This window comes from Caretta caretta, chromosome 26 (genome assembly GCF_965140235.1).
Source record: "Caretta caretta isolate rCarCar2 chromosome 26, rCarCar1.hap1, whole genome shotgun sequence".
Taxonomy (NCBI): domain Eukaryota; kingdom Metazoa; phylum Chordata; order Testudines; family Cheloniidae; genus Caretta; species Caretta caretta.
The window spans coordinates 4,752,809-4,775,600 of NC_134231.1; the positions used below are offsets into that span (position 1 = coordinate 4,752,809).

The 22,792-nt window shown below is 49.6% G+C and overlaps 1 protein-coding gene across 5 annotated transcripts in view; it reads right to left on the minus strand.

Annotated features, from left to right (window-relative positions):
* Window positions 1-22,792, minus strand: part of LZTS1 (leucine zipper tumor suppressor 1) — a 41,244-nt gene that overhangs the window by 7,952 nt on the left and 10,500 nt on the right. For 3 of the 5 annotated variants that reach the window (XM_048829465.2, XM_048829467.2, XM_048829469.2), the window contains exons 2-3: window positions 4,249-4,739; window positions 741-1,556 (exon numbers count right to left, since the gene is read on the minus strand). In XM_048829465.2, the coding sequence (XP_048685422.1) occupies window positions 741-1,556; window positions 4,249-4,602 (1,170 nt within the window). In that variant the 5' untranslated portion in view covers window positions 4,603-4,739. Of the gene's footprint in view, window positions 1-740; window positions 1,557-4,248; window positions 4,740-7,763; window positions 7,847-11,461; window positions 11,578-22,792 lie in introns of all 5 variants that reach the window. The other 2 variants (XM_075123395.1, XM_048829468.2) reach the window with 2 other exon arrangements.

A 22,792-nucleotide genomic window follows, 5' to 3' on the forward strand; every position in this document is an offset into this window, starting at 1 on the left:
ATACTCTGATGAAGTGACCCACGTCAAGTCCAGGTAGTTACTTCACATGTAAGTAAAGCAGCTTTATAGTTCCTTGGGGGATGACGGGAGAACAGTCTACAGCTGGAAGAATTGTGTGATTGGCTGTTTCATTAACTGAGTTATTTTAACAACAGGGGTTTTTTAAATGTCGTAGTTGTGTCTTTAAATGATGTGAGATGCCAAGATGTCATGAGGGGTACAGGATCAGTCTAAATGAATACATTACAAAGCTTCCACATGCCCGGCAAGCAAGAAAAATGTCTTAAATGGACATATTCTCTTATTCTGTGCCTACAAACAATGCATCCACGCACAACAGATAACTACCTTCACAAATTTCTCAAACACAACAATGTTCAGTGCAGTGTATGTGAGGACAGAAAAACAGGCTGGCATCTAGAAAGCCCACTTAATTCAAAGACAACTGGCATTTATTTCAGTAAGCACTGGTTTGGGCCTTAGGTTCTTAAATACTAGAATTCTGGATGCTTCATAAATGCAACAGATAGTGTGAAAGAGCTCAGCCACAAAGCATTTGTAGACCCCAAAAAGGGTAACTGTGCAATCACCTGTTTGCACAGTTACTGCCTTTTGCATGCCTACCTGTGGGTGCAATCACGTGCATTTTTTTTTTTTTTTGCAGTCACAGCAATTTGGAAACCCCCACCGCCCCCTCACTTGTGTGACTTTAGTGTGTTCAAAACAGAGCACTGTCTCACCTCCCACTGAGTTTCTTCCAGCGCTGGGGCAAAGCTGGTTTTCTCTTTCTCGTAGGACCTCAGCTTGGTCTGCAGCAGGTCTTGCTCCTTCATGAGGTTCTCCAGCTCCTCACGAAGCTGCTGCTTCTCCTTTTGCAACTGGAACACTTGGAGGTGCAGCACCTGCTGCGTCCGCTGCATCTTCTGAGAGGTTTGCTTGAGCTTGCTGTTGCACTTTTGCTTCAGCCCCTCCAGCTCTTCCTTGCAGCGCCTCTGCTTTTCCTCATAGGCCTGGCAGGAGGTGATCTCCTTCTCCTCGAAGCTGCACTGCAGTTCCTGCAGTTCCCCTTCCCTCTCCAGCAGTTTCTGCTCCAGCTCCTGGATGGTGGACTCATCTGTGGAGATGGGAGACCGGATGCAGGAGGCTTTCTCGGGGTGGTGGGCAGCTTTTCCAGGGTTGAGGATCTTGTTGCCGCTGTCGGAGAAGGACAGCGCCTTGAGGCTCATCATGTTGCTGTCTTGTATGATGGTGCACTGGGTGATGTTGTGGGCTGAGCCCCCGAAGCGGCTGATGGGCCCCATAGGGGTGACCAGGGGATCCAGCTGGTAGCTGCTGGTGGTGCTGTGGGTTGGGAGGCTGGACATAGAGTTCCTGCCGGAGTCCGACAAACCTCCAGAGCACAACATGGGCTTGAGTTCTTGATCCTTCCTTTTGTCCGGAGGGTGCAGCTGCTGGGAGATATGGCTGCCATTTTCCGGAGAGGAGTGGAGGATCGCGCCTGAGCGGGGGATCACTGGCTTGAAGGCAGTTGGCCTTATAACGCCCTTCTCTGTGCCCTAGAGAGAAGAGAGATTCTGATCAGTGCATACCCAAGGACTTGGATCTTACTCCTTTCTGCTTAATCCCTTGTAGGTTTTCTAATGCCGGGTCCCTGGCAGCTGAGACTGCAGGGGATCCCATAGCACAGCTGAACCCTGCTAGCTGACTCATTGCAGGGCTGCCCCACTTGGGAGGAAAGCGAAGGGACTGAGGAGGGGGGCAGGGAGATCCCCGCCTGTAGAATTGTGCTGGCCTGTGTTCCAGTGACTGGGGGAGTGGTTTTCCCCAGGAACTGAAATTAGAGTTTGAAAATGACTAAATTGGCAACAATGCATGTAACTAGCTGACCACTGGGGGGAAGTTCAGAGTTCCAGAATCAGCTTGGCCTCTAGCCACTCTCCTCCCTTGGGAGCTTCCTTTGCTTCTCCTCCCTGTGCCTCTCTTAAGGACATAACTGCTGTTTGTTCCCAGATGCACTGAAATACCCTGTGTCTGCTGGGTCTAAACCGTGCAGCAGGCAGGGGAAGGGATGTTAGCGGTACCTCAGGCTTCTCCTCCCATTGCTTCCTTGGAACGTGCCCTGGGAAAGATGCAGCTCAGCCAAGGGATAGCTCTCTCTCTTGGCTCACCCCAATGAGAGTTGGAGCTGTGGGATGGGAACATGCAGGGGGCAGGGTGAGCACGCAGCAAACCCAATCACTGAAAAGGAGAATGTGGCTGGCTGGTTAATAAATTATGGTCATATTTGCAGTGATCTCAAGTACCTACCAGAAGGGGGGGGGGGTTACCCCCATTTTAGACAACATGGGGAACTAAGGTCCAGAGAGGTTCAGGAACTTACTCAAGACCACGCAGTGACTCAAGGGCAGAGCTGGGCACAGAACCCAGGCTCCCTAAATCTGAGGCTCCTGCTTTCCCCAACAGAGCACACTCCTCTCCCAAAACAGGGAATGGAGCCCAGTACCCTGTGGCTGGTGCAGTCATTTGCACCAGGGCAAAGCAGGGAGAAAACTCCACCCCTCTGATCTCCTAGCAAGTTACACTCAGTGGGCAATGGTGCAAATGGCAACCCAAGGGGCAGGGTTAAGAGCCCAGGAGACCTGATTCACAGGGCCCTGATCTAATCACTAGATCATGGGTTCATAACTGGGGCATTGTGACCATTCTCCCTTTCTTTAGGGCTAGGTGGGAGGGGAGTCCCAAAACTATTTGCCTTGTAACCTGGGATTGTGGTCCAGAGAGTGTTTGGCAATAGTGGACAAGCCATGTTCTTGGGCTGACTACCAGTGGGCACATAGCCCATGTCCTGTAGCACTGGGCCTGTCTTTTAATTATTTTGAACATCTGGGGATCACGAGCTTTGATTCCTGAGGCAAATGCATACTACTGTTTACACAGGGTATTGCTTCCTTGCTGGCCTGTGGCCTAGGAGGGATTGTTTGGCTTATTCCCGTCACTCGAAGAGCTCTGCTGTGAGCGCCCTTAAAGCCACACTTGGTCATGGAAATGTTTCAGTCCAGGAGCAAAGCCAAGCTGTTTGTAAACTGCAGCTTCTCCAGCGGCACAGACAGGGACCTGCTATCAATCTAATTCCTGGCTCTGGCCCGCAGAGCTTGACTGGAGCGCTCAGCTCCTTCGTAACCAAGTTCTGGTTTAAAGCGTAGCGGCTGCCTTGTGAAAAGCTTCCTCAAGCCTCCTCTTTACAGACTCTTGTGTTTCTCCTTTGTTGTACGTACACACTCCCTGTTACCATAGTATCTGAGCATCTCACAATCTTTTAATGCATTTATCCTCACAACCCACTGTGAGGTAGGACACTGCTATTATCCGCACTGTACAGATGGGGAACTGAGGCAGAGAGAGACTAAGGGATGTGCCCAAGGCCACACAGGAATTCTGTGGTAGAGGAAGGAACTGAACCCAGATCTCATAACTGCTAAGCTAGCACCCTGAGCTCACAACCATCTTTCCTGTTTTGTAGCTTAGCTCTACACCATGGTTTTATTTCTCTTTTCCTTCACTTTCACTGTTGCCAGGGATGGCTTGCTACTCGCAGGCCTTGGTCACGTGAACAGTGAGCAGCCATGGACCTATCAGAGCTGGGGGAATCCTGGTGGCTTCAGTTCACAGTGGGGTCTGGCAAACCTTTTATTTGGTTTCAGTCCTGCCAGCCTCCTGAGCTTCAATCTGCCCTTGAACAAAGGCCGCAACTCCGTGCAAAACTCGGCCCACCCAGCTGAGTTCTACCATGGTTTCTACCTGAAACCTTAAGGCTGCACAGTCACTATGTGGGAGCTATAAACCAGTCCCAGGCTAACTTGAGCGAAGCGTCTCGGGAAACTGCTCTGGGTTTGGAGTTTGTAATGAAATCTCAAACTAAACCATTCTTGGGGTTTGACATTAACAATTCTGCACCTCCCTAGTGGCCTTCAATTGGCTCGTGGAACTGGGAATTTTGTTTCAGCAAAGTGACTCCCCAAGTCAACCAGGGGCAGAGTTGGAAATAGAACCCAGGAGTCCTGAGTCTGCTCTAACCGCTGGATCACGCTGACTGTGCACAGCTGCAGCTCCCCTGGCACAAATAGCAGGCTAGCCTGTCTGCACTAAAGGCTTCATTAACACCACTGACTACCCCACTGGCTGAAAGTGGGGCAACCTCCCAGTTCAGACAAGGCCTTAGACACGGTGTGACTGGTCTCTGTTACTAACCAGTTCCAGCTGATTGGAAAATGGCATCAGTTTCTGGGGAGTGGGTGTGCCAAAGTCCATGCCAGTGGCCCCTGTCTGGCTGCCCAGGTCCCCGCTGGAAAGTGACGTGTAATCCGTCCGGTGGGAGCCAGGGGCTTTCTGGCTGACCTTGATGTAAAAGAAGTCCTCATTCTTGTTGCCTTTGGAGCTCGACTTGTTGTGGCTGGAGTCCTGGGAGAAGCCGAACCTCAGCAGCCCATCTGAATACCTGTTCAACTTCTTCAGGTGGGACGACTTGCGGAGCTTGTACTGGGAGGCCCGGCAGTGCTTGCTGTGGAAGCTGTGGCCGGAGATGAGGCTACTGACGCTCCCCATGATGCTCCTGGGCTGATGGCATGTAGAGGAGAGAGGAGACCCCAAGAGTGTCTTCTACGGAGGCGTCCTGGCTAAGGGCGGAGACCGGTGGTGCTGCAGTCATAGCAAAGATCTCGCTGTACCCAGGAGTTGCAAACCTGCAGGAGACAAGAAGTGAATGGAAGAGGATAGAACAGGGCAATTCAAGTGCATGGGTCACGGGGGGGGGGGGGGGGTTTGGGGGCGGAGGGGGAGTTCTCTGGTCTGTGCTGTGCAGGAGGTCAGGCTACAATGGTTCCTTCTGGCCTTAAAGTCTCTGAATCTAAGTGGCTGGGTCCCTTGCCAGGCTCGGCAGAGGGGCCAAGGATTGTTTGGGTCAGAGACTGCAGGTCCCTCTCTCCACTTCCCCAGGTCCAGGCTCTGAAGCACAGAGGGGGTGTGCTCCCAGTGTCCCATGGAGCAAACAGACAGCATGGCAGGCACCCGACATGGTGAACAGGGAGGGGCTGTGGGTGAAGGTACACGTACACGTACGTACACACACACACACACAGAGGAAATAGCCAGGCTCCCTTCTGGAGCGTTTAGAATGATGTCTAAAGCCTTATCTACACTCAGGAACTGTCCTGATTCGGCAGCTGGTGCAGCTACTCCAGTGCTGACTGCTAGGGCCAACCCAATTAACTTAGCTGGGGAAAACCTGGGCTTGCTCCAGGGGTCGGCAGTGGCAAGCACTTCTGCACCTGCATTGACTGCCTACCGCTGGTGGCTGATTCGGGGCTATTCCCACATGTGGACAAGGCCTTTTCTTAGTGACTTGCAGCCTCTGTTTGCCAGAATAGACAAGGGAAGGAGTCTCTAACGCAGCACTGGGGCATTCTGAAAACAAGATGTGTTACCTACAACAGGTCCTAGCCAGCTCTGTGGCTCTTAGCTCCTGACTCTCATTTTTATTGTACGCAGTAGCACCTAAGAGCCCCAGTTATTGACCCAGACCCTGTTGTGCCAGGTGCTGTACATGGTCAAAAATCACATTCCTAAAGCCTGGCCCTCTGCAAAAACAAATTGCTATAATGCAGCTTACACATCCATGGTATGTTGAAGGTAACAGAAAGCAGTATGTGATTTCCTGTCGTGGGGCAGTGGGAAGCTTTCTGTTAGTCATCCTGACAACCTCCTGGCGCGTTCACTGGCCCGTGCTGGAGGGCTGCTATTACCAGATTCCAAGCAGACTGCTGAGGCTTTGTCTCAAAGTACGGCAGAACTTAAATGAAATGGTTCAGCTGCACGTGGGGCTCCTGTGCATCTGTTTGGAGACCAGTGTGAGTGAGCAGAGCGGAGCAACATTTTTGACCCAAACATTTTGTGTGGGACAAACACAGTTTTGAGTCAGCTCAAACCATTTTGTAAATTCACATCCGATTTGCCAAATTGTTTTGGTCAAGGGAAAAAAAAATCCTAAACATAATATCCGAGAGAGGCTAAATGTTCTGTTCTGACAAGGTTTCAAATCAAAATGTTTTTGTTTAGCCGAGCTTCTTGTCTCAACATTTCTTTACATTTTTATTTTTTAAAACCAACAATAATAAAACCTTTATAAAGCTCAAAACTGAAAACATGTTTTGTTTGCCCTGGGACCATTTAACAAAAAAACAACAACTTCAGCATTGCCAGCGACCGAACAATCAGATTTTAGCACAGCTCTGCATATGAGCCACAGTGGAGCTCCTCCCTCTGCCGGGTGCGTGATGCTGTATAACTGGCTGAGGGGATGCTGCAGCAAGAATCAGTTTAAATTCAAATACAGGCTGCTGGCTCAGATGTGGGTTTTCTTCTCTTGGAACCTGCAACGAACAACCTTCCAATCATCAGAGTCTTGTCTGATTCAAGGAAGTTCCCTTCCTGTAGTTACCACCGCATCTGCCTCTGTCCCTGAAATATTCACTATGCCATTGCAAACACTCATCCTCTGCCTCAAAAGGGTTAGTGAAACTAACACTCATCTAGCATCTTTTAGTCAAGGCTCTCAAATCTCTGTGCTTGCTTGTCCTTTTCTTTCATTTCCCCCACCATTTTTCAGGATCAGCATCATGGACATATTTCCTCCACAAGCAACTGCTCTTCTCCTGCTCTTATATATATAATACACACACACACACACACACACCCCGTTGGTGCATGCACGGCACACACACACACATCCTTGTTGCAGGATCTTAAACACTATATCGATGAGAACGAATAGGACGCTTCCAGAGTCATCAGAATCACTGTTCAGCAGCCAGTCCTGCTGGGCCCCTCTATTAACTTTACAGCCCAGCAGGCCTGCCCTTTCATCTTGTTCACTTGCGGGCACTTAATGCAGCCTGACTGAAGTCCTGCTGCCTTACAGTCCTTTATCGGTTTTCCATTATTGTCTGAGATGGTGTGAGTGCGTGTGTCCGTGTCTGCACATTCGTATGTGTGAAGGGATGTACATGCATGAGCGTGTAACTGTGTGTGGGAATGCATGGGGTCCGTGGGCATGACCGGGTGTGTTCACAAGTGTGAATATGAGAATGCAAGGTGCAAAGGTTTTGTCAATGCCTGCATGTGCATGAAAGCAAGTTTATATAAGCGTGTAGGGTGAAGAAGCCACATCATAGCCAGGGGCATTGTTCGCTTGTAGCCTGCTGGCATTCCCTCCATCCCGGTTACAAAGAACAGTGACTGAAAGGACAGTGGCTGAGGAAGAGACGTACAGGGTATGTGTACGCTGCCTTGACCTGCGTCAGCTGGCTTGGGCTCGGGCTTGGGACAATAAAATTGCAGTGTAGGTGTTCGGGCTCCGGTGAGGGGGCGAGAGCCCAGGCCTGAACATCTCGACTGCCATTTGACAGCCCTCCAGGCTGAGTCTCCCAAGCCTGCGTCAGCTGCCAGAGACCAGCCATGGCTGCCTTATTGCAGTGTAGACATACCATAGAAGGGCTTTTCCCTGGTGGTGAGGAAGGCTCTGTGACCTCCCACAAGCTGCCTGAATTCCCCGGAGCTGGAATCTCAAACTCCCTCGCTTTGTGGCATGGTTCCCAGAGAGCTGGATGCTATAAGCCTCAGGCTGGAGTATCTCCAAAAAAGGTATATTCCACCCTCTCCTTGGGCAGCCTTTTCCCTTGCCAAACTGTCCTCACAGCTTGCGCACTCACCTCACCATTTAACCTTCGCTTCCCCTGCTGCAGCTGAAGCTCACGGACTTCTCCTGTTCCTGCTGCCTGAGGGCTTGGCTGCACTGCAAAGTTAAGTCGAGTTATAACGGGCGTAGCCCCGAACGCGAGTCCCGTCCATATCTAAAGAGCCTTCATTCAAGTCTGGTGGTGTTAACATGAGTGAAGAAGAGGTCAGGGCTATAGGCACAGCAAGTCAGCTGTTAACACAACCCTCTGTCGTGTGGATGCAGGCTGGTGCCAGGAGTCCTCCAGTGCTGTCCCACAATTCCACCCATGAGCCCAGAGAGGACAGAAGGATTCTCCCACAATGCCCTGGGAAAGCATTCCCAAAGCAGCCCAGCGCAGCGCAGCGCAGCGCTAAGAATGGTGGGCTGAGTCCCTGGAAGTCTTAGCAGCACCACACAGGAGCGAGTGCAGCGCCGGTGCGGACACAGCCGCTCGGTGTTATTTGGCAGACTGGCCGCGCTCGCTGGAATTAGCCTAGCTCCAGAGGAATGACGGGAGTGTAGAGAACATGAGTTCACTCTGCGGGGCAGACAGACCCTATGGAGACCAACTGGCCCCTGGCCCCTTTGGGGATTTGCAGGTAGTTCTCAGCTCTCCCCTCAGACGTCCAAATCAAACTGTTTTCAAGTAAGGCTGATGCCACTTGAAACAACTTCTTGAATGCAATGCACTCTGGGATACCCCTCTGCAGTGACAAGGCCAGTGCAATGCCATTTCTCCTAGACTTCAAGGTCAGAAGGGACCATTGTGTACGGTGCCGAGCGCAATGAGCTGTGGGTCCATGACTGGGACTCTTAGGAACCACGGTAATATAAACAACAGTAAGAGCTCTTTTGACGTGCTCATTCATTTTTCTCACTGAACTGGCACCTACTCTGGGAGGGTTGTGCCAGCAGCTCTACTCGGCCAGCTTTTAAAAGTAGACAAAGCTCTGCCCTTCGGGAAGGCATTTAAGCTGAACCAAAAAAACAGCCACACGTCGTGGAATAAGTGTGTCCGCTGGGGACAGAGTCCTGAGAACCAGCAGCTGAACCAGCACTCTGGTTACTGACAGAGGAAAGGTGTGCTAATGACCAGGCTGAGGAGACCTAACGAGCTAATTAAGCCATTAACTGGGGGAGTAGAAGAGAACACAGGAAGGAAGTGCTAGGGGAAGAGAGAGGGCATGGGAGTGAGCAGACAGGGTGGGTCAGAGTAAGGGCGATCTCCAGGTGGAGAGATGTCTTCCCTTCTCTCCTTTGGATGAAGGTGTTGTGAAGCTGCATAATGCTATTGATGGACTAGGACTGTACAGGGGGTGGGGTGGAGCACTGTAAATAAACTTCAGGCAGATACCTACAAAGGGGAGGGGTCAGTAATTAGAGAAAACAGGAGTGGGGGAGCATGCCCCCGTTACAGGGATTGTAGCAGTATAGGTTGTAAAGCTTTCCCATGATGACAAAGCTTAAGAAGAGGGAAGAACATGGTCAAACTGAGTTGCATTTGGAACTGGCATGTCCTTGAACCCTGAAAGTACAGTATATGATCAGCCCTAATGGTTATCGTGCCTTCTTTACAGTCATGCTTAGCCAAGCTAGACACATTCAGCTCTTTAAATCTCTCCTCCTAAGTCAGCCCCTTGCTCCCTGAGCTCTCTCCAGTTTTCAATGCTTCTTTTAACCTACCTCAAAGGGCTGTTGTGAGGCTTAATTACATTTAATGTCTGTGCAGCACTTAGGAAGATGAGAGGAATTATATATGTGCTAAGTATTATTATTATTATGGTTTGGAGGTATGCAGAGCTGTATGCTAATTCCCTTTGCTAGAAAAACAGCTCTTCAAAGCCACTGTGGCACTTGGTTCCCCACAGCAGGGGTATAATGAAGATGTACCCTCTAGATAATTCAAGGGTTGGGTGGAGGGAAGGGGGGGCACAGGTTGCTGGTGGGCAGAAATTAGGGCATAATCAAAATGAACTAAATTCAGAGTCCATGGGAAGAAACGACTGAAAGGGAAATTGTTTGGTGGCTGAGTCATTCTAGCAGGGTGAACAATCGGAAGCCATTCTGCTTCCCACTGCTTGCTAAAAGCTTTTACGCTCCAAGCCCTGGGTGTTAGGGTCACCTGTCTTTACCCCTCTGGCTGTGCATAAGTGCCAGAATCCCACCACTGAACGACTTCCTGGGCGTTGCAGGAGGGACTTGTCTTTACACAGGAATGAAAGTATACGCTACTCCCCACAAAGAAGAAGAAGAAAAAAAAAGACAGACAGGTTGCATGCAAAGCAGATGCACACACATCTCTCATGAGCCTGCGAGGACAGGGTGGAGGGCTGCTTGGCATTGCTGCACAGTGCTGTGACAACACTGTGAGGGATTTCCGGACAGGGACGTCCCAGGAAAAGTATGAAAGACACCTCGGCCTCTCTGCCTGGGATAATATAAAGCACATGGCTTTACTGACACACAGTGAGGAGAGCAATGAAGAGCACTGTGTTACCCAGGGGCCATTTCATAAGTGCACCTTCTAACAGAGGCAAACTCAGCCCTGTCCCTACCTGCTGAGCTGGGGAAGGTGCTCTTCTGGATCACCCAGCAGGCTGCTGTGTATGGAACACAATAGCCCTGGTTAGATTCTTTGCCATAAAAAGGGGGCTCCCTTTTTAGATGGCCACATGGGGCTGTTAACCGTGGGCTGCTGTGAGTCTTGGCTGTTCACCTAATCCGTCAGCCTCTTCTGGAGGGCTTTGTCCAATCTGCTTTTAAATGTTCTAAGCCAAGGTCCCTCACAGCCTTGGGGAAATTGTTCCACAGCCTGGTACAGTTTGTTTTTCCTAAATTTTCTTGTACTCAGTTGCATCCTTTCATTCCTAGTGAGACCTCCGTGCACCACGCTAGAAAACTCCTCTCCAGCCTAGATGTTCACTGCAGGCCCTTTTCATGCCCCTGTGTACCCAAGCTAGACATACAGCTCTTTTGATCTTTCCTTGTCTGTCATTTTCCCCAACCCCTTAATCACTCCTATTGTTCTTCTCTGAGTGATTTCCAGACTGTCTAGCACATCTCAAGTGCTGAGAATTAGACACTGTGTTCCAGGTATAGTTAACTTGTACCAGAGTTATGGAGAGGGATTATTATATAAAGGTTGAGAAAAATCCAATTAACTTTATTAAATATCACTCACACACACACACACACACACACAGATTGTCATGAGCCAGGAGAAGTGGATTCTACAGCCAGCCCTGGGTTTTTCTAAGTTTCAAACTCTTGGTCCTTATAAACCCAAGAGAGGAAGAACCCCCAGAGCCCAAGAACTCAGAATATTCACTCTAATGCCTATATCTATTTGGGGAGATTAACGGAAATAAGTAAGAGCCAAGACCTAAACACTGGAGTTTTTCTCTCCTGGCTGTGATACATCCAGGCAACCAATTTTGGGCTCATTCAGAGTTTACTGATTAAGAGAGGTAATATGTGTGGAGGAGGGTAATTTGCCACAGGGCTTAGGAGAACTGGTGCAGAAATTCACTGTGTGTGTGTGTGTGGGGGGGGGAGGCACTATGCCTGTGTGTGTACGTGGCAGGTAGCAATCATAGAGTGAAAACCTCGCAACACAGCTATCGCCTTGGCAGAGCAAGACATCAGGCAAAACAAGCGAAGGAAGGAGATAAAAGCAGCCATCATACTTACAAACATAGGCTGAGATTTTTCAAAGGTGCCTAACAGATTTTGATGCCTTAAACTTAATGGGAACTGAGTGTCCAAATCTCCTAGGAACCTATCCAACCCATGGAGCGCAGGCCAGGCTGAAAGAGAGAAAGCTTTGACTGAAACCCACACACACACTCTCTCTCTCTCTCTTCTAAAAGGACTGGCTACTTGCTAAAATTTCTGTGGTACCCTTGAGCCAACATTCTCAGTGTGCTTTGTGCATATCAGTAAAAGAAGCCTCGCCATATTCCCATTTTACCGGTAGGCAGACTAAGGCAGATGTTTAGGCCAACAGTTCCCAAAAAATGGCCTCTGATTTTGAATGCCCAGTTGGAGGGACCATGGGCCAGATTTTTAAATCCTCTGCAGTGCTAGGTGAGCTGTGACCACTTAAAAACCAGACCCCAAGACCTTTCAAGCAGGGGGCCTGTAAATGGAAACACCCACAGTACGAGGCCACTTTCGCCGTAAGGGGCTTGTGCCAGGTGACAGAAGTCAGTGGCAGAGCTAAGAAAAGAACCAGCGGGTACCGATTCCAGGGCTGTGCATTAAAGCTGCTTGTTTTGCCTTTCCTTGCTCAATTTCTGATGCATCTCTGGGAGATGGTTAAGAGCGTGCGGGAGCTGCTGGGACTTTCCAACAGCTCAGCAAGAAACATTTAAATAATTCTCATCCCTCCTACGCTCCTCTGAAAGTTGGTTCCCCCCCCCCTTTTCATTTAAAAACTAACATTTGAAATATATGGAGGAGTCTGCACTCCCTGTGCTTCATTAACATAAAATAAAGGGCCTGCAAACTGACAGGCTGCAGAGAATTCAGAGCAGGAAAAGAAAGCCAGTCTCCTAAGATAATCCTATTGTGGCTAAGGCTTGGAAAAAGAGGTGTGTGTGAAAGAGAAAGAGATGCTGAAAGTGTGGTGGCAATGGTGTGTGAGTGCATGAGTGTGTCTGTTTCTGTGTGTGATGATGAATCTGTGTGTGTATACATGTGTATGTGATGGAAACCATATGTGTACGTGCTGTGTGTGTTTTTGTGAGTGTGTAGCACTATCAGTGTGAATTTCCGGTGTGTGTTCCGTAAGGGTGAGTGGTGAGTCTTTGATGCTGAGAGTGAGGTGTGTGTGTGCGTGGGGGGGTGGGATGTCTCTAACTGTCAATGTGAGCATGTCCGTGTGCTGCTGGGTGTCTATTGTGTCTTTGTGTGTGTTCTCCATTAGCAGGTGAGGAGAAGTTTGTGATATGAAGGCATGGTGTGTCACTGGGCATATGTTTTCCCATTTCAGTGTGTGTGTTTGTGTGTTGGTTCTAGGCAAGAGTGAGATGTGTATGACTGCAGCAGTTTCTGATGAGTGTGTGGCATCTCTGTCTGTGTGTGTTCGTGTCAGTGTGTGGCGTCCATGCGTCTGTGATGTATCTGCTCATGTCTGTCTGCCAAGAGCCAGGGAGACATGGGAAGGGCGGAGAGGCCAGGATGGGAGCCGTCATCACAGCCCCACCATCGTGTTAAACTCCCCTTGAGTCATTAACTTTTATGACAGATTTCAGAGTAACAGCCGTGTTCGTCTGTATCTGCAAAAAGAACAGGAGGACTTGTGGCACCTTAGAGACTAACAAATTTATTTGAGCATAAGCTTTCGTGAGCTACAGCTCACTTCAGCTGTAGCTCATGAAAGCTTATGCTCAAATAAATTTGTTAGTCTCTAAGGTGCCACAAGTACTCCTGTTATTTTAATTTTTATGAGTGCTGCAGGTTCCAACCATCTCCGTTCCAAGCCCGTGGCCTCGCCTGATTCAAGGGGTTAAACACCATGACATTAAAATGCAGTTCACCCTGTCACTTGCCAACTGACAGGGACAAAATAAAAGAAAAGACGTGAGCCTCCCCCCGGCCCTGCCACCTCCTGGTAAATTAGCCTTGCAGCTCCTGCTTGCTCTTTTGTATCTGCTGGTTGGGTTGTGAGTGCCCTGTGGGGAGGGGGTAAATACACAGCACGGGCCCAGCCTTGGTCAAATGTCATTACCAATGCATTACATGTCAGAGCAGCTCTTGGGGACAGAATGCAGGGACCCATCAGCAGAGCCGGAGCATTGTGATGCAAATAGGGGCTGGGGGGGGGCTATGACAACAGGGCTGGGCTGAACAAAGAGATTATATCTTTGCCATAGGGTATGGAGATCAGGGTGGGGACAGATTCGGCGCTGGCATAACTGGGGTGCAACCCCACTGACTTCATTAGAGACAGTCCTGCTTACATCAGGGATGCATCTGGCCCTGGGGCTTTGTGTGCGCAGCAGGGTGAGCTGGTGATTCAATGGCAGAGCTTAGAGGCAGGTCGCTCTGATTGTGTCTGGCTAGATGACCCTTCAGGAGATTTCAAGGGCCTGTTTAACGAAATCAATTGAGGCAGAATGATAATGGGCCATATGTGGGGGTTTGTTATAAGGTCCCTGCTGTGCTCATGTCCCTGTGTTACTGAATTGTACTGGGACTGTAAAGAGAGATGTGCTATCATTAATCTGTATGACGGTAGCACATATAGACCTCAGCGGAGGTCAGGGTCCCATTGCTCTGATGCTGTACAGACACACAGGATACGTCCACACTTACCCCATGTTTCAGCCCACCGACCACCCCCACCATCCACATACGAAGCCCTTAAGCACCTGGTTATATGTGCTTTGAGCCCATCCCTGCAGGATTATGGGTTAGAGCCTGTGCTTTGCTTTAAGGCATGTGCCGACCTGCCCATTTTGCAGTGAGGATGCAGCTAAAGCATGCGTAGCTGAGGTCATGTTTACCTAGTCCTCCAATGTCATCCCACAATTCCACAGAACTCACTTCCCACTCACCTCCAATGCACCGGAAGCTACCTGTTTATATACACTTCGCTAGTGTTGAACCCTTCATTCCAGGTGGCCTGCTCCGTGTTCTGCACAGCTCAGCCTTACCAGGTACTGCATACTGTTAGCTATCCAGGAGAGCACACCAGGGTTCAGAGACTCTGCCTGTCCCGAAGCAATTACAATATGGACAAGCCAAACAAAAGGTGGGAGGAAGGAAGGGTTATTGTCTCCATTTTACAGATAGGAAATTGAGGCACAAAGAGACTAAGGCCCAGATTTTTAAAGGTATTTAGGCACCAAACTTCACATTGAGTTCAAAATCAACTTAAAATCTGGGTCAAAAACTTGCCGCAGATCACACAGAGTCTAGGGAGTTTGTGGCAGAGCCAGGAAGTGAATCCAGATCGCCTGGGTCTCAGGCCACCCTTCCTTCCTACTGGCAGCATTACTGACACTGCTATTTTGATGGGGAGGATATTTCCGGGATCGGACCATTTATTCACAGCTTGTGGAATGCTAACTAATTTCTGGCAAGAGGAATCCACAGGGCCATCAGACTGACTCCCCCATTTATCACACTTGACAAAGTTTCAGAGGGGGCTAGGGCTTGTAGGAAAGAAAATGCCATCCATTGCAGTCACACTAGATGACTGTCTAGAGACTGAGAGAGAATCCCTAATTCCCTGTGGGGGGTGGAAAGAAGGAATGGAGTAAGGTAAAGTAGTCAGAGCACAGGTCTGGGAGTCAGGACTAGGCCCTGAAGAGTCTCTTGTGACACTCAAAACCAGGGGGAAAAACACCTTCTGGTTTTCGGTATCACCACAAGCTTAAAACTCCCAGGGGGAGGCAAATCTCTCCCCTCCAGGCTTCTTTCTGGGTGGATTGAAGGAATTCAGTCTTATCTCTTCACTGCTCCTTGAAGTGTACTTGCTTTGAAGCCATTTGCCCATACAGCTTGTCACCTCTTCCTTGCTAATTTTCACACGCTCCCTCTCCATCTGTTTACAAGCTGATCCAAGTAAAGTGCCTCTTTCCAGCCTTCCTTCTGTGTTTATACCATTCTCATCACCTCGGTGTCTCCCCCCCTCTCCCCTCTACTTTCTCTCCTTCATTATTAGTCATCATTCCCATTACAGAAGCAAGTAAGGATCCCAGCTAGTGGTCAGAGCTGTGCGCACACAAGACAGACGGACCCTGGCCCCAGCAGCTCACAGGCTAGGATCTCTGGGGCGCTCTCTCACCAGGTGATGCTCCCCATGTTCCAGCTGACAATCAGTAAAGGGACAAAGATGGAGTTCTGAGTGGCGCTTGGAGAATCTGACCCCCGGCAAAATGTTGCCAATTATCATAGTGACAAGAACAAATATTCTATCCAGGGCATCTGACTTACGTTTCCATCAAGAGATGGACTGACCGAAACCCTGAAACTGACCAACCTCAAACGTTTCTTCTAGGAGTGGGATCGAAATTTCATACCTGGCACAGGTCAAACCGCAAACGTCATAGCCCGGAACTAACCCCCGCAGAGCTAGGACGATTGATACCAGCTGAGGACCTAGCCTTGGCCTCCTGTGTGCAAGGAGGGTTTCTATTAGTCTCCTATAATTTTACTGCTGGTGTTCAGAGAAGGTTCAGGGAGAGCACAGACCTTCTTTCCCAGATGGAGGCAGGTTCTTAGAAGCCTGCTAATTTCAGCCCTCCACAGAAGTGGTAGCAGTAGCACCCTGAGTGCCCCATCAGCAGCCCCGACCCTTGCCCGTCCCCTGTAATCTTCACCCTAATTGTGCTAATGGGAATGAATTCAAACACCGCCCTTGCAGGCGCCATCCTTTTGGTGTTCAGTCGTGGTTCCGCGCTGTTGAAGGGCCCCATTAAAGGCATTCATTCACTCTAGTTCATTGTCCCCATTCATTCATCGACATTCATTGGGATCATTCTAATCGCAGGCCGTGAGTGAATGGAGTCGGGGAGTCACAAAGCGTGCACATGTGTTCCGTCCTGATTTGCCATTAGTGAAGGGGGACACTTCAGATGAAGAATAACCAGCCTGAATTGCATGTTACATCCACTCTAATAGCCTGGGAGTCCATCACACTGAATGTTGAATTCACACCCACTGGCTGCTGCTTATTATTGAAGCTGGCAGTAGGCTTGGCACGGAGTTCAGTGGGCTTGATGCCAGTGCAACACGACTCTGTTGTACCATGTCTTGGCAGTGACCATGGGCAGCTGAGGCCATACCCTTGCTCAGGAGATCCTGCTGCCTGCCCAGTAGCTAAAGATGTATTTGCCCAAATAGGAAAAATGGGACAGAAGTGAAGGATGACAAGGAATCTTTATAAAATCTGACCTTGGGCACTGTCTCGTTGTGCCAGTCAGAGATCAGGCAATGCTTGCATGAAGAAGCTCCTGCCTAAGCTAGAGTCCTCTTATTGCAGGCAGCACTGAGCTCAGGATCAGATTCCTAACTCCTTTAGGCTCCTTTGAAAATCTAAGCCATTATGCGAAGGTGCTCAGTGCCTGGCTTGGGTCCTGATCCTGCAATTGGATGCATGCGGATGGGCCCGCTCCACATGGGCATAAAGGTTCACTTGTGCAGAGCCAGTTGTGGGCTCGGGGCCTTGCTTGGTTAGTACTGGAAGAAACCCCCACTCTCATATTCAGTTTCTTCTGGTTCCTGGCAGAGGCGCCATGAACTAACTCACTAGTCCCTCACCATGGAGATGTGAGAGCCAGCGCTGTCTAGCCTCAGAAATAAAGGGGTGGGGATATTTTGGGTGATGGTGGGGATTTCTGCATTGGACATGGATAGGAAATCTCCACCGAGAAGGTGCACGTAACTGGAATAGGTAATGTCAGTGGGACAGAGGTGTGGGGATCCCAGAATGGGAATAGCTAGGGCACTGCTGATGAGGGATTGCAGTGCTGGGTGTGGGGAGTCCAGGACTGGGGAAACAGAGAGGGCTGCAGATCAGGGATTGAGGTGCTCTGGTAGAGCTCTGTCTGGGGAGCCCCGGACTAGAATAAGAGGGATGGCTGCAAGTCAACAATTAGGCACACTGGCAGAGCAACTTGGAGAGGAAACTGACTCAGCACCTGCCTCTGCTGTGCCTGGTTTTAAACTGCCCCCCACCCCCACTTTTAAAAAAAAACAACCATGAAAATTCCCATTATGGGAGAGCCCTACAGAACGTGATAGCGGATTCTGTCCTTGCTATGGAATAGCTCACGAACGTACAGCAAGGCTCTCATTCACAGGAAAGACTATATGGGTCAGATCCTCAGCTGCTATAAATCAGTGTCGTCTGGCTGACTTCAGTGGAGTTACGCCAGCCTACGCCAGTGGAGGATCAGCCCAATGGGTGCTCAGAATAATTTCTAAAGAACCCCACTGCATTTCTATAGACCCCTCATGCTTTAATCCCTGTGACATTTTACAGGACTTTCCTATCAATCAATAACATGAGCAAATATGTTTTTGAAATGCAGTTTATTATTATTTTCCCTCCCCAGTTAGAGAGGGACCTAGAAGGGAAATAAACCAGGAACAGTTAGAGCTGGTGGCTAAAATGCCCTAGCTGCAGCTAAAGGGCATTGTCCCCAGAAAGAGCTGAGCTTAGCACAGGCAGGCTGTAAGGTGCTCCAGGCAGGTAAAGCCCCCAGGAAAGTCACGAGATGGACGAAATGACCTAGTTGGATAGGGACGGACAAGGAGGGATCCTCTTGGGGAATCTGCGGCTGAGCTGCTCCTGATAAGATTAATGAGCTCGGCTGCAGCCCGCCCCGCCCCCGGGTTAAACAGATTGTCCCTATGCTGCCTGCTGTAGCTGACCCTTTGCACTCTCCCTGGCTTCACTGGAAGATGAAAGGGTTTGTTCTCACACTCGGAGACTCCTGGTGGGGGTGTGGCACTCTACTGAAATCCAGCCTGCTCCCCGATGTCTATCAACTCAGCCCCATCTGTGGTCACCTGGTACCCTGCACCTTTGATCTCAGTCACACAGGTGTAAATCCATAGGTGCTGGGAGGGCTGCCGCACCCCCTGGCTGGAAGTGGTTTCCATTATATAGAGGGTTTACAGCTTGGTTCAATGGCTCATAGACCCTCCACTATAAAAACTGTTCCAGCGGCCCAGTGTAAATCCATTGACTTTAATGGAGTCACTCTCGATTTACATCAGCGTACATGAGATGAGAAGCAGGCCCCATGTGTACAGGGACACTTGCTCAGGTTCACCTTCATTTCCATCAAGCCTCATGGTCTTACCAGTCCCAATAGCTGCAGTTCCTCAGAGACTGCCCATCGGACCCCTTCTCTTTGCCCTGCAGCACCTGGGCTGGCACCAACCAAGCATTAAGATTAACACAACCTTAGCTAAACTGCCAGAGATGGGGACTAGACTGTGTGTTTCCTTCCCCCTACTTAAAAGTGGACAAAGTGGACCCTCCCTGCCACCTTTCCCATCTGCTGGGGAATCCTGTACTGCCATGAATTGTTGAATAAACATGAGATAGCATGCAAACAATCCTTGCCCCAAGAGCTGCTTGAGTTCCTCACAGCTAAGACCATCTCTGAGCCTTATAATTGCTACAAATCCACATGGAGCAAGCAGGATTCCAGAGGCTTGCTTTTAGCTGAACACAGCAAGTCTGGGAAGGATTTGATTGCCCTGCAGGAGGTGCTGAACAATGCAGGGAATAGGTGGCAAAACAGCAGTTGCCTAATTTGCTCAGTTCCATCTCCCCTCCATGGCCAGTGGTTAGAAATGGGGTAATTAAAGTCAGGCCATTTCCTGCAGGAGGGTGGATTGGAAAAGCAAACGTTTCCAGCATGCTATGCCTGCTCTGAACTGCATCCAGGCTCCCTTTGACTTTCTCTCAATGGAACAGAAAACACTGTTTTCAAAGCCAAGCCATCCTTCATTTGCAAAAATAAAATAAATAAAATGATTTCCATCCTTGAAAAGCAGAGCACAGGCTCCTGACTCTCTCTCTCTCTTCCCCCCCCCCCCCCAACTCCCCACCCCACACAGCTGCAGTATTGTTACATAGCTGCACACAAAGGATCAAGATGTTATTGTTACTGGGAGCTGTGCTTGAAAAGTTCCAATCTTCCCTCCTACTAGAAATATACCTTGCCTTCAGTGTCAAATAACATGGGTGACAGCGGGGTCATGTTGCATTCCAGAGGGAAATAAACATATAGTCAGTGCTCTGAAGAATGGGCTGACTACTCGTGGATGCAGGTGTAATAAGGACAGCCATTGTGCAAGCTTCCCCTACGTTGCGCTGCATTTCAGTCCTCAGCAACATCTGCTATTCTTGTCCTCGGCCCCAATGCATCTCAGTTCTGACCCATAGCACTCTTGTGCCCCATACATAGCTCTGCGAATGTCCTGCCATCCTATCCCACGGCATCTCCAATCCCAGGACCCCATATAACTTCACCAATGCCCCTGACTCACAGCTCTGCCCCAATCCAGTTCTGGGATCCTCACCAGACAAAATGACATCACATGGAGTGAGGCAACCCAGGATGCAACACTAAATGCATCAAGGTGCTTTTCAAACATCCTCATGAATCATGAAAGGCTGTTAAATCTTGGGCTTTGGGGCTCAAGCCATTCTCTGACAGAGATCTGGACGAGACCCACGCAAGGGGGCAGACAGCCCCACATCTGCTACTCTGGGGTTCTTACACCTTCCTCTTAAACAGCTGGTGCTTCAAAAGTCAGGAGGCTGCACTAGCTGGACCTTGGGTCTGATCCAGCCTGGCAATTCCTTTGTGCCTCATAAAGCCAGAATCAACAGCTGCAGTCTACATGGGGCAATGCTGCCAACACGACGACAATCTGCCCAAATACTGTCCATTCATTATTTCTTTCCTACATTATTTATTTACTCTTTTGATGCTCTGTATTGCAGTAGCACCCAGAGGCCCCCCGTCAGGAACTGGAGTCACACTGTACTAGGCGTTGTACAGATCTAGAATGAAACCCTGTGCATCCCCCGAGAAATAATGTCTGAATAAAGCAAAAAGAGAGGCAGAGCCGGAAAAACAAGTGGCCCAAAGAATCCAATCTACTCTCAGCCTCATTTTGTCACATGAATCTCCAAACCTCATCAGCGATTTAATGCCAGAGCACGGTGCACACACGTGTCATATCAGTCATGCTCCCAGCACAAAGGAAACGTGTATGAGCCATAGCAAAATATTCCCAGGGTGGTGATGGTGGGGAGATCTTTTTAGTTTATTTAATTCCTAAGAGCATCTGGCTTTTCTCACTAATGAGTGACTCATACTGACATTAAAGTGTCGCTAATTGGAAACTTAGCTTTGAATCTCCTCTTTTCTCTCACAAGTTTGCTGAATCTTTGGAGATTCAGGGTTCAAACCTGCAAGGCACTGAGTGCCCCCAATCTCTATTGAAGTCAGAAGATGTTCACGGGCTCTCTGTCTGTAAGCATCGGCGCCGACTCTGGGCTGGAGCACTCAAGGGGAAAAATTGGTGGGTGCTCAGCACCCACCGGCAGCCAAACTCCCCACCCCAGCTCACCTCCCCCTCCAGCTCCTCCCCTGAGTGCGCCGCGTTACGCGCTCTCCCCCCCAGCAGAAGAGGAGAAATTGGCACCTATGCCTGTAAGAAATTCATGCTCTGCTGATATCAGACACAATTTATTAGATAAGCTACAGGCAACAACAGGGAGCTGGGACTAGGACCCTGATCCTTCAAGTTCACAGGGCTCTAACCTTTGGATAACAATCTCCCCTGGTTGTGAGCTGTACCCAGGTCACCTCTCTTCCCATTACAAGTTCCTGGGAGAGATTTCTGCATAGTCCCCAATAGGTGTTCCAGCCACATGGTGACATAGAATCCCTAGCAATGAATAGCTCTCAGGGGTGTTGGTGGTAGGCAACAGTTCAGGAAGGGTTAATGAGACATAACATGGCTTGTTGACTGACAGTCACACCCACCACCTTTCCTGGAGCCTGGCCTACACTTAAAGTTTAACCTGACCTAGCTACAGTGCTCAGAGGTGTCAAAAATACACGCACTCCTGAGCACTACAGCTATGCCCACCTAACCCCAGAAGCAGCTAGGCTGATGGAAGAATTCTTCTGTCAACCTAGCTACCGCCACTCAGTTTGGTGGATTACCTACACGGATGGAAAAAACCCTTTCCGGAGATGCAGGAAGCATTTGCATGCCTGCACTCGAACAGCGTAATTCTGGCACTTGCTGCCGTAGCTCCCAGAGTGTTGTAGACATAGCCGGGATGTGTACCCTCCTAGCTGACAGATGCAAAGTGATTGTTCTCTCTCCAGGAGGAGGGTGCACGGGACCTCGTATACCCAGCACGGGTTATTTTTGGGTCCTGGAACAGTGCGAGGCTGGCAGCTGATGCCGAGGTGGGTGACAGCTGAATGCCGAGCGCGGCTTTCACTTCAGATCCGAAAGGCACTTTTCACTCATCTATTTCTGAATCAATAAAACATGATCTGCCAAGATGGAAAAAAAACAACCCCCAAAAAGATGGTTGAAAGGGTCTGCCTTGGCCCAGGCTCTAATCAGCCCCCAGAACGTCACTGCAGGGTGTTCTTCTGTGCTACCTCTGCCTCTGAGCCATGCTTAGGAAGCAGGAAAGGACTATCTCTTGTCCTGTGCTTGTACAGTGCCTAGCACAATGGTCCATGACCAGGGCTCCTAGGTGCGATGGTCATACAAATAATTAACAACAATCAGGGAGAAAAGTGAAGGGCTCAGAGCTGGAGTTCAGCTGCATGGCCAGAGGCCTGGTTTCTTAGCTGAACTATCCAGACCTCTCTAAAGCTGGAAGTCACATGGAAAAGGGTTCCCAGATGGGACTTTAGGTACTTTCCGTTTCCTGATCCCACCAGAAATGCCACAAAGTCTCCCTTCCTTGTGGCCCTTCCAAGACCAGTCTTTGGAAGTGGCCAAGCCCTAATATATCCAAAAAATGGGTGACCCCATCCCTGCACACCACCTGGGTAACTGCTGCCTATGGAGGAGAAGTTGTGAATACCTTCCTGACCTCTGAAGTCCTATCAGCTAATGCCCAGAAGCATGGATTTGATTTTCCCACACTGGCCCCATTTCCTGCATAAGCTCTAGCAGCTTGTAAAACAACAAGCAAAAGTGCCTGAATGTATCGGGAAATGTAAAGATAGCATCATGTCAGCAGCTGTCATGATGATGTAATATTGCAGGGGTTAAAACGCCAGAGCCTTCTCTACACTAGGGCTCCTGCTATTGCTGCAACCAGTGGGAAATTTTAGGAGACAACCACAGTGTGGGCAAGGTAGGGAGGGGTAGAATTTGCCTAGGATCAGACAGCAGCAGAGCCAGAAACAAAACCCAGGTGCCTCCCAAATTTCCAACTTAACCACTAGATAGCGTGGCCTAGGAAAACAATGCAGTCCTCCCTAGCCCTGCTATCTACGATTA